General features: G+C 31.8%; 1 protein-coding gene across 6 annotated transcripts in view; it reads right to left on the reverse strand.

The window, feature by feature from the left end:
• Positions 1-12,459, reverse strand: part of LOC134712681 (neuroligin-4, X-linked-like) — a 208,236-nt gene that overhangs the window by 38,501 nt on the left and 157,276 nt on the right. The window contains exon 1 of one of the 6 annotated variants that reach the window (XM_063574453.1): positions 3,592-4,362. The exons of 4 other annotated variants lie outside the window; for them this stretch is intronic. In XM_063574453.1, coding sequence (XP_063430523.1) covers positions 3,592-4,030 — 439 coding nt within the window. In that variant the 5' untranslated portion in view covers positions 4,031-4,362. Of the gene's footprint in view, positions 1-2,653; positions 3,125-3,591; positions 4,363-12,459 lie in introns of those variants that run through there. One more of the 6 variants, XM_063574454.1, reaches the window with a different exon arrangement.

Raw genomic sequence — 12,459 nt, forward strand, 5'->3', positions numbered from 1 at the left:
AACTTTAATGCATTGCAAGGCAAGCCTGTCTTTCACAACAGAGAAGTTTTGAAATAAAGAAACTACATTTTTGTATATAGCGTATCCAGACAAGCACCTGTTTCACAACAGAGAAGTTTTGAAATAAAGAAATTATATAGTATATCCAGGCAAGCACCTGTTTCACAATAGAGAAGTTTTGAAATAAAGAAACTATATAGTATATCCAGGAAAGCACCTCTTTCACAACAGAGAATTTTGAAATAAAGAAACAAAATAGCGTACCCAGGCAAGCACATATTTCACAACAGAGAAGTTTTGAAATAAAGAAACTATATAGTATATCCAGCCAAGCACCTCTTTCACATCAGAGACGAAACTTTAAACTACAAATATACTGAACATTCAAAAGGGAAAGTCATTATATCAAAATCAAAAGCTCTAACGAACGGATTACAACTGTCAAATTCCTGACTTGGTACAGACATTTTCTTATGTACAAAATCGTTGAGCAAGGCTCTTTTTCATCATAGAGAACCTTTAAATTAAGAAACTGTATAACCTATCCAGACAATGCTATCTTTGAAATTATTACATATGATAACAGTCAAAATCAACTACAATCAATTCTTAGAAATCTTTTTGTATGAAATTATTATATAAGAATTGTATTTTACTTAAACATATTTCATTAAGGCAACCTTCTAACATTTAATGGCTATTGTTTAAGTTACCCCAAAATTAACACTAAAAAAAGGTTAACATATTTTTTTTAGCAATTTCGCAAATGGGTTCCTAAGCGTAAAGTTTAGGTCATTCCTTAGAAACTGTATGGACGCCATCACGATTTTGTTGGCATCTATGAAATATCTACGTCACTCACGACAAATGATATGTTGGACTTGTGGTCTCGCTTGCCGAAGCTACAATCCCGTCATCTTTTTCCCAAGGATAATTTATAAATGCGACATACTCCCAAACTGGAATAAACCACTAGTTGAAAAATAATAGATTTCCCTCCAGAAGTTCCCGAGTTCACCCCTAAATTTTGTGGGGTTTGTGTTGCTGATCTTCCAGTTTTGTGTTTGATATTTTTTTAACTGTTGGTCGTCTTTTGTATTTAAAATAAACCAAACAATTGTCAATACAAATAGATGTTGAGAAATGAAACAAACAAAACAATCCTTAAAATTTAATCGAAAGGCATTTAAGAGACAAGGAATAAGTCAATACCAGACAAATGTTTATAGTATATCTCAAGCTTTTAAATTCAGAGAGTCTACAACAGTTGTGAATAGATTTTAACAGAGACCATCAACAATCCATCATAAACAACAAATTCCCTTGAGGACAAAAATATTCCCGACTTGTGACAGGCACAAGAACATGTCGCGGGGTTAAATAAGTTATATCAATTCTCCGTTATTGAATTATTACATTGGAGATGTTAAGGAATCACCCATGGCCAATACAGGCAAACATTTATTTTTCTAAAAGATAGTTTGTTCAAGTTTACTATGACCGATCAAAGCAAACATTGTCATGTGATGCCTTTCGGTGAAGATTTGTCGAAATACATCATAGTCGATTCCATCAACTTTTTCTTTTTATCAAAAAATTACAATGGCCCCTTACAACTTTCAAAACAGTTTGACCTTGAGCATCACTGAAGAGGGAACAAGAGAATATTTGTAATTTGTCAATGTTAATAGTAAGGCTAAAAAGGCATAGCCTAACCACATCTTCTTTTTATATAGCCTAAACATGAATTAGACAGCAACCCAAAGAACCTTATATATAGCCCACCTCATAAAAAAAAAAAAAAAAAAAAAAAAAATCGAGATGACAATTAATGGTATCTAACGAAAGGTAATTGTCCGTTCTGTATTTCATGTTACCCGATTCTATAAACATTTAAAAGAACAATACAGTGCAATGTGCTGTTTTCTTGATTGACCTTCATCGGAAATGGTCAAAATATTTGGATACCTCATGTAAAACATTGGGAATTAGAAAGGATCAGATGCGAATGGTTATGAACAAGAATGGAAACGTAGAAATGATCAGAAAAAGATGCAAAAACATGGAGTGGAACGGCACGAAATGTTTTACATACATGTAATGGAATGGACAATAAAAGATAAAAATATTGTATATCTTGAAATAAGATAGAGCGAAATATAAACACGAACAAATTGTACAGATTCACTGTGTAAAAATGCATTGGGAATCATGCAGACAGTTAAGAGTTTGGTAAATGTATTTGGAATTTGACTAAAACAGTGCGAAAAATAAAATGGGAATCACACAACAAAAGACATGAGGAGTTGAAAAACAACAATGAGGAGAATACATGGGGAGTTGCATTACAACAGTCAGAAAAAAACATGGGGGTTAGAACAGCAAAATGTGAGAATGTTATACATAATGATACGAACAACCATTTTTTTTTCTTCAGACATTTTATGTTGGTTTCAGCAATTGATGGACCAAATATTTCCCATTTCTTTTGAATTATCTAAATTCCAGTATTTTTTTTTTTTTTTTTTTATATAATAATATATCTTTAAGTTGACGGAATAGATCATCCATGGAATGTAAACAACTTTTTAAAAACGAATGATACATCCAACTATGTACCAAACAAAAGAGCACAAAAAGTACAAACACTTACCTGTTTTTGGAATGTACATATTCAGTCTTAAACAGTCCTCGGTTATCTTATGACCAAAGGAAGACAAACGTTCAAATTTTGAAACAAATCCTTTAGGCAGCAATGCATTTAAACGTTTGGTTCTGATTTTCGGTTGAGTACAGACAGGGCCATTAAAATTTTTAAAAACCCTTACGATATTCCAGCGTTCCTTCGGAGTGTTTGGCACAGAGAATCGAAGTGACAGACTCTGGATTGAAGCATATTGTAATCCAAAATACCCTTCAACATATTGTAAATTTGAGTGACGAGGAAATTCAATTAATAATCCTCGCATTTCACCATAAGGAGTTTTTATTCTAGAACTTCCATATTGCTGTTTAAAGACTGGTGCAACGCAAGTATCAATTAATGCAGCAAATAAAAACAAAACTTTAATAAACGATTTTTTCATGTTTGAATCTTTCTCGTGTGTAAATTATAGCTCATACGAAAATCTTTTGGCACATCCCATCTTAAATTAGCAATCAATCTGGAATTGCATCTTACGTGCCGCTTATGTAGCAACAAATCAAAATCGCTCAGGACACTCGAAATTAAGCAAAACGATATCTGCACTCAGTATGCTTTCGCCTTATCTACGATAAAATTGAGAGAGCTATGCCAAAAGGCTTACACAACAATAAAAGGAATTGAAATGGAAATTGAGATAGCTTTCAACATTTGATGGGAATGTTTCATCATTATTTTAAAACTACTGTTATATTGCATCTTCTAACAACATTTAACCATAAATATTGTTAAGTGAAAACTTTAACGACTTAAAAAAAAAATAGAATAAGAAATTTTACTAAAACTCTTCTTGTTAAAATGATAATAAAACCAGGCATGTTTCAGCTTCTCAAATGTGTTAATGATCAGTCCTATCAAGCCAAATGCAATATAGATAAAATTCTTACCAGTTGTCGGAACATATATATTAAATCTCAAACAGTCCTCAGTGACATCGCGAACAAATGATGTTATATTTTGTATTTTTTCAACTACAGCAGCGGGCCACTTCCTATTTAATTCCTTCAGTTTGAATTTCCTTTGAGGACACGTAGGAACATTTGTTTCGTTTATATACTTGATTGTGTTCCAACGTTCCTTTGGAGTGTTGGCCACTGAGAAACGGAGAGAGCCACTGGGGCTACGAATTGACGCAAACTGTAAGCCAAAATACGCTTCCACGGATTTCAGATGTGCCGAATGAGGGAGTTCCACCAACAGGCCCCTTATTTCACCGTAGGGGGTTCTTACTTTTGTACTGGCGTGGGATTTTATCAACACAGGTGCTATGCAACCAGTAAAAAATCCAACAAGCAAACAGAAAATTTTTGTCAATAAAAAATTCATAATTCCAATTGGTAAGTATGTGGTAACGGAACTATACTGAAGGAGAAATGATTGGCACTTTTCATCTTAAATGATCAATCAATTAAGATAAACTTCAAAGTAATACAACCGTGTCATAAAACCATAAGCCATCTCTGCCAATACTCACGTTAAAATCCAATAAATTTCACATCCATCTTAAAACTGAGAAAAAAATCAAAAGTTGCAATGAAAACATGTTTTACTTTGGTAAAAATAAGTAGGCATTTTCCTGTTTGACAAACTTAATAGAATAGTTGTGACTGTTAGTGTCAAAACTATAAACCATCTGCTATTTTAATCACTCGGGTGATTTCCGTCCAGAGACGCATGCGTTAAAGAGGCATATCGTTCTCTAATAAAAGAAAGACATGAACATACTCCATAGAACAAATTTTCTTGTTACTTTCTTCTATCATAAGAATCGATCACAATCTCGTATTGAAATAGTTATTATTGACTGCATTCGCTGATCTATAACGCTGGTCTCTCATGGTGATAAAAATCTTATGTATCAAAATGGGTTGAATATTGAAAATGTCATTACGTTTCCCGACATCGGCTAAGTAACTTGTTTGGCGAGAGACAATTAGACAAGCTTTCAATTTATACAATATACGAACATAATTATAGAGCAATAGTTCATTAAAATCAAGCATTGCAAAACTTTGAGTAGTGCGTTTTTATTAACATGAAAAGTTAACGAGTTTCGGAATAGCAATTTAAGACATTTTAATTCTTTTGAAATTCGCTATGTCTCATGGGCAGATATATATGAACAAAAAACAACAACAAAAATACAAATGTGTATGCCTCATTGTTGGATATTTTAAAATACGCATAGTTTTCATAATCAAAATTTAATTATTACAATACTTAATGTGAGTGAATTCCGATAATTGGCACAGGTATTTGGAACAGTATTACAGTCATACATACACGATATCAAAAGTGGTGTAAACGTGTGAACGCGAACGCATATACATGTGGTCACGCATTTGGCTCACTTACGATTATGACGTGTTGTGGCAAGCAATTTTAATTTTAATAAAACATATTATTCATAATAAATAAACTCATTATAGATACCAAGACTAAATTTTGTATAATACACCAGACGCGCGCTTTGCCTACAAAAGACTCACGAGTGACGCTCGAATCCAAAAAAGTTAAAAAGGCCAAATAAAGTACGAAGTCGAAAAGCATGTATCTTAAACTGAGATTGTTTTCATCAGCAATACAAAATTATGACGTCCAACTGTAATATTCGACGTCTGAGTTGTTGAGAAAAGATATAGTTTTTATACCAATATGTATGATGTTTTTGAAATTAATGAATAACAATTTCAGGGTCAATATGAATATTGGCCAACCGCGAAAACATTTCTATTTAAACATGTGTTTTTTATCTCTACAGCATAGACATTTATATATAAATTTGATACACATGCATGCAATTGTTGATTTTTTTTGCCTTCCGAATGACATTCATACAAGGTAATATAAAGACGAGTCAGTTGTTTTGTTCGTCTTTTACACTAGTTAATTTGATCAAACAAAAAAACGCCATTTATATCGCGATTACAAGTCTGAAATATCCTACATGCATGCAGTCTGCCTTTTTAAAACTATATGTTAATTGCCATTTAAATAGTCAATGTCTTTTTTATTGCTATTTAAAAAGCCAGTTAAGTGTCCACCTTCTTCAAAAGTAGATTTGATTATGTGTATGAAACAAAAGACACAATAGAAACGGCATTATTGGAAGCACTGGGTTATATCTGTTGTCTTTGAAATTCAGTTTGTTTAAATTTAAAGCGCATAAAGCCATCAAAATTAGTTTGTAGACATCCAATCAGATTTATTGACATCGATTTTCATTCTTTTAAAAGTAAAACATGTCTGATATAATTAACTTTGACATTAACTTCATCGAAAGAACATTTTGTCATATGAACAATCTCAATGTCAAACTATCAAACTTAATTAAAGTCAACCATGTCCAAAAATGTCACGTATTTTGAAAGTTTAACCAAACCACGCAAAAAAAAAAATACAATGCTTATTGTTTTTTTTATGTTTTAGCCAATGACCAAAACATCAATGGTTCTGATGTTTAACGATGTATGGTTCCTCGTCAGTTTACGTCTTGGTTTTATTCGTTGGTCATATCCCAGAGTTTTCTTACCTTGTATTGATACATAAGCACATTTGACGAGTCAAATCAGATTCCAAACAAAAACCATTTATCCAAAAGTATAAAAACAAAACAAGGGGGAAAAATCGAATCGCCTTTGATAGACAATATTATAAAAAATATTTAATCATACTACGAATTTGTTAATGCCAAGAAGACTGAATATGATTAAAGAATGCTATAAGATATTTTAATGATTTCGTTAGTTATGAAATAGACATATGATTGTTTATAAGACGGTGATTATTGACAGGATTGAATATTTGAAGTGTATGAATACGGTAATGTGTCATTTGCATCGAGAAACATTACTGTACTTGGTTATTAAACTGTTATTATAAATCAGCATGGCTATGGCAAATAATTCAATTTTATTCTGCACTAGTGGTGCCAGAGTATTTGATTAACATAAACCAAGAGCTATATTTAGAACTTTTCAATGTGTTATAAAATATGCTTAAATCTGGTAATTTGTAATTTTGTACTTCTACGGAATAGATATTCCCTCTAACCCAACGATCTAGGCTTTTGCATCCAATAATGAGTATAAAATGCAACACATTACATTGCCAAATTTTTATATGGGCTTCCATTACATCAAAATAGTAGAAAAACACTTAGTATAATGATTCGAATGGTCAATAAAAATTTGTAGTGAAAGCAATACAACAGATAGACTAAAAGAGTTCATAGTTTTCTAAAGCCATAACATTTTTTTTTTTTTTAAAACTCTTATTATTAAATAACTAAATAAATCGTGTAATAACAATGTATGAGCTTGTACCAGTCAAAGCTGAACGAAGTATGCAGTTAATCATAATGATATCAATTCTTCTTTTATATCTGAAGTTCATTTTATGGCCCCTTATGTTTTGTAAGCTTTAGAAGAAGACAAAATGACCAACAATACCGGTTGGCTCATGCTCGGAATCGTGACCAACAGTATTCTAGACGCCTTATATGACTTCTTACGACCTACAATGTGCGGTAAGATCTTAGAGGACTTCATGTAAGGGTTATGGTGGTTAAACTATTCGCTTTCCATTAACCTAGAACCATGGCACAAAACTGTCAAAAATTAAAGGTATAAAATTCTTACAAATCTAGTTTAGAAGATCTTAAAATCATCCGTTATGGTTGTTCTTTTAAAAAGCAGTGAAGATAATGAATTGGTTATTTGTAGACAACATTAAAGGGAAGCCGTTCCTTTCGGTTTAGTTATAAACGCAGACATTTTACTGTTTAAAAACAAATCACAACAGGTTATTGTTCTTAAACCATACATGAGCAGGTCGCATAGCATTTCACAACCATTAAGGCGCTTACCAGACATAAACCATTTAGAAGATTAGAAGGAATGGCCTGTTTAATTAACTTCATCTGTCCAGTTCTAGACTGACACAACATGGAATGAAATAACATCGATTTTGTCAACTATATTACAACTCTATAACTTAACGTTCCTCTTGATATAAACAGATATCGAAATTGATTCCTTTGATAGAGAATGATATGAGATACAATTGGTGTTTGTTTGTAAGAAATAACCTTATTCAGACTGGCTTGCTCGTTTAGCTAATTTAATTTTGTTTTAGGCTGATTGACTGTTAGACATTTGCTACAAGGTTTCTTTATAATGATGCTTGTTCATATATTGATCTGAATGACTTCGGACAAATATGTTTCTTTTTTTGAAAAATGTGTTTATAGTCACGGCTTTCTCCCATTCATTATGACATGAACAACAACCTTGATTTTTTCTGTTTATAGAAATGACGGTTGGTATACCTTACAATTGAGGTACATTGAACATTTAGTTTATCTTGGTACAGATTAGATTTGGAATCTGAATGCAGATATCTTTAACATTTAGATATATCATCCTTAATATCTAGATTTGGAATCTTTAGATTTGTTATATGGATGTAAATATCCTAAACATTTAGATTTGTTATATGGATGTAAATATCCTAAACATTTAGATTTGTTATATGGATGTAAATATCCTTAACATTTAAATTTGTAATATGGATGTAAATATCCTTAACATTTAGATTTGTTATCTGAATTCAGATATCCTTAACATTTAGATTTGTTATCTGAATTGAGATATCCTTAATATTTAGATTCGTGACCTCAATTCAGATATCCTGATAATTGAGATATGTTATCTGAATTCAGATATCCTGAACATTTAGATTTGGTATATTGATGTAAACATCCTTAACACTTAGATTTGTTATCTAAGTTTAGTCATCCTTAACATGAAGATTTGTTTACTCGATGAAAAAATCTAAATGTTAAGGATATCTGAATTCAGATAACAAATCTGAATGTTAAGGAAATCTGAATTCAGATACTTAATCTAAATGTTAAGGATATCTGAATTCAAATTTGAGTGGCACCAATCGTGGTGCTCGTGTTAACAAGCTAGTTTATAATTTAAAAAGTCACATTTCATTATACTTTATACGACCAATAAATGATGACTCGGATTATTCTTTTCCTTGCTTGATAATAATCTAATGGCATATTCATTATTTTCCCAAGAAAAATCATCTTGTATATAGTAGTTAGTTTAATCAAACAAATCAAACACATCGCGATGATATTCCAATCTTTATATCGCCAATACAGTTATGATATGGCTATCGATTATTGTGGTGGTTTATAGTACAGTACATTTGTCAGTCTGGAATACCATTTTTATACAAATAGTTTACAATAGTTTCTACATGCTTGGTCGCTCCTTTCCAGTTAATTTACGTCTTTTTTTTCTCTGAGATGCTTGTTTTAACTAAAACAAAAGATTCTTTACATTACGTCGTCAATCGATCTCGATGATGTTAAAGAAAATGTCGAAATAAAATCTGATATCTGAATAATCAAAGATTGCTAACAATAAAACCAAAGAACTCGATCTTATATTGAGATGAATTCCATTGTGTTGAAATGAAATAGTTTATCCACAAAGCCTTACCTTTATTATACGAATCTGAAGGTCTTGTTTTTCTATCTACAATCTTAATGTAGTTTGTAACAGCAGATTCAATCAAATACAATTGTATAACTAGGAATGGAAATGGTGATTTATAAAATTCTTTGCTTAATTCCACAATTACGATATGGAAATAGCATGTGTGTATTGCATGTTAAACTGATTTTAAATAATGGTAAGCTGGTGATATGATATAAAGTACGCTTAGAATGAAAAGAAATTCCATCGACTTATAATCTAGTGATGTGGTGATTTGCATGTTTCATTTACATTATCATTTGAAAGGAAATAATAATTTAACTACACATCCCCAATATTTTGTAATTATTTTATGAAGCTTCTAATGTTTATGATTTAAATAGCGATTATCATTAAAATTAGCGAATGCATGAAGACAAACGGTGGTAAATGTTGTAATAAATAAAGATTTTTTATATCATACAAATGAAAAGCAAAAAAAAAACAACATTAAATAGTTTAGCGCGCACTACATTGATATAAGCCGATTTCAGGATTATGCAAGCAACCCTTGGCTGTCGAGCTTTAATAGCAGGAGACTTATAAGACAAACATAACAATTATAAACCATCTTTTTGTCAGAAAACTCACTTTAAATCCTTAAAGTACAGTGGTATAAGTATAAGTATGATACATAACGATATCAGTGTAGCTTTTGATGATTGACTTTGTTTAAAAAAGAGAGGTTGCGAATTGGATTTTGTTTGTTTAACGCTTATGCGACGAGAAGGTAGAGCAAACAACAACCATTCGATTTCAACGGTTGAATATATCATGCATGTTCAAGTTTTTCGTGCGGCCATTTTAAAACAATTAAACTAGCATGAGCATGTTAGTTGAACTTAGTTAGAATTGTACGTATAGTAGAAAACAAGTTATAAAGCTCATACTGAGGTTAGAATTGTACGTATAGTAGGAAACAAGCTGAGGTTAGAATTGTACGTATAGTAGGAAACAAGCTGAGGTTAGAATTGTACGTATAGTAGGAAACCAGCTGAGGTTAGAATTGTACGTACAGTAGGAAACAAGTTGAGGTTAGAATTATACGTACAGTAGGAGAGAAGTTGTAAAGCTCAAACTGAAGTTAGAATTGTGCGTATAGTAGGAAACAAGTTGAGGTTAGAATTGTACGTATAGTAGGAAACAAGTTGAGGTTAGAATTGTACGTATAGTAGGAAACAAGTTGAGGTTAGAATTGTACGTATAGTAGGAAACAAGCTGAGGTTAGAATTGTACGTATAGTAGGAAACAAGTTGAGGTTAGAATTGTACGTTTAGTAGGAAACAAGTTGAGGTTAGAATTGTACGTATAGTAGGAAACAAGTTGAGGTTAGAATTGTACGTATAGTAGGAAACAAGTTGAGGTTAGAATTATACGTATAGTAGGAAACAAGCTGAGGTTAGAATTGTACGTATAGTAGGAAACAAGCTGAGGTTAGAATTGTACGTATAGTAGGAAACAAGCTGAGGTTAGAATTGTACGTATAGTAGGAAACAAGCTGAGGTTAGAATTGTACGTATAGTAGGAAACAAGCTGAGGTTAGAATTGTACGTATAGTAGGAAACAAGCTGAGGTTAGAATTGTACGAATAGTAGGAAACAAGTTGAGGTTAGAATTGTACGTATAGTAGGAAACAAGCTGAGGTTAGAATTGTACGTATAGTAGGAAACAAGCTGAGGTTAGAATTGTACGTACAGTAGGAAACAAGTTGAGGTTAGAATTATACGTACAGTAGGAGAGAAGTTGTAAAGCTCAAACTGAAGTTAGAATTGTGCGTATAGTAGAAAACAAGTTATAAAGCTTATACTGAGCTTAAAATTGTACGTATACTAGTAGTAGGAAACAAGTTATAAAGCTTATACTGAGCTAAGAATTGTACGTATTGTAGGATACAAGCTTTATTGTATGTAAAGCTACTATGTTACGTGATACTGCTATCATTTGTTATCTAAATTAGTTGAAATCTCCTGAATCCGCTCACACATTACCTAACTACAAACAACTATGCTCATAAAACAATTTACCTTAAAAGCTTACAAGACATAGGTTATGGTAGTTTAGAAGATCTTTTATCTACTCAGAAAATTAAGGCAATCACACGGAAGATGTTTGTACATAATTTTCAATGTTTGTTTGATACAACAACAGAACGTATCCGTTGTAACATGCTGTGGTTCCTGTCTCGGCTTCCGATCTATTTCTTCTATTAGTCGCTGTACTTAAACGTATAAAAACCTGACAATAAACTAACATTATAGGAGATGCAAGAGTCACATATAAAATTGTCTATTCCGCAAAAACAAATCAGTTTACATACAGATTATTGTATATTTAGATGTAGCGCTAAAGTGTTTTCCACAAATAGAGACTATATCAATAAACAATTATGATAAATTAGGTGTTTAACGTCCAGTGGCAAATATTCTCATTTGAGGCGAGCCCACTATCACGAGATTAGAGAGGTGGTTCCATAAAAAAAACTAGATTGTAGGGGTAAAGAAGTATTCATAAGTACACTAAAATGGTCTTATAAAGAGGACGACACAATATAAGCAACAACGATTGGCAATATATATATATATAGTATAAGATAATTGTTAATTGTTCTATCTGATGCAGGATTTCGTAAAAATATCATCATTTTCTTCCCATATGATATATAATGCAATATAAGAATGGATAGAGCCATCATCCTTAAATCGCCTTTCTAAAGTACATCTTACATTTCAAGATGCAAACCTAAATCGTGCATTCTGAATGAATTTGCCTAAAGTTTATTTCAGAACGAATGAACCTTCTAACATAATCAGACAATTTTATTAATATTTCGCCTAAATCATAATGATTAATATTGAAAATTTCCAGAGCGTACTTCTGCTAATTATCTTAAAAGGAAAAATGGCCCGACTATCTTTGTATCAATTAAATGATCTGTCCTAGGAACAGTGCAAGGTCAAAGTTGAACAGTGTGATTTATTAGATCTGTACAACCTTCCAATGCTTTCTTAATTAAAAGTTTCGTTTGATAAATTAATAAATTAATATTTAACGTCCAGCAGCAAATATGTATTGTAGTCATTTCAGGACATATAGATAGGAAAGATTATTTGGGATTAAAATGAAATATTTTCAAATGATCTATTTTACATGCTGGCAGTCCACAGGTCCCGCAATTTAAAAACAAATTACACCTAGACC

This window comes from Mytilus trossulus, chromosome 3, assembly GCF_036588685.1.
Source record: "Mytilus trossulus isolate FHL-02 chromosome 3, PNRI_Mtr1.1.1.hap1, whole genome shotgun sequence".
Classification (NCBI taxonomy): domain Eukaryota; kingdom Metazoa; phylum Mollusca; class Bivalvia; order Mytilida; family Mytilidae; genus Mytilus; species Mytilus trossulus.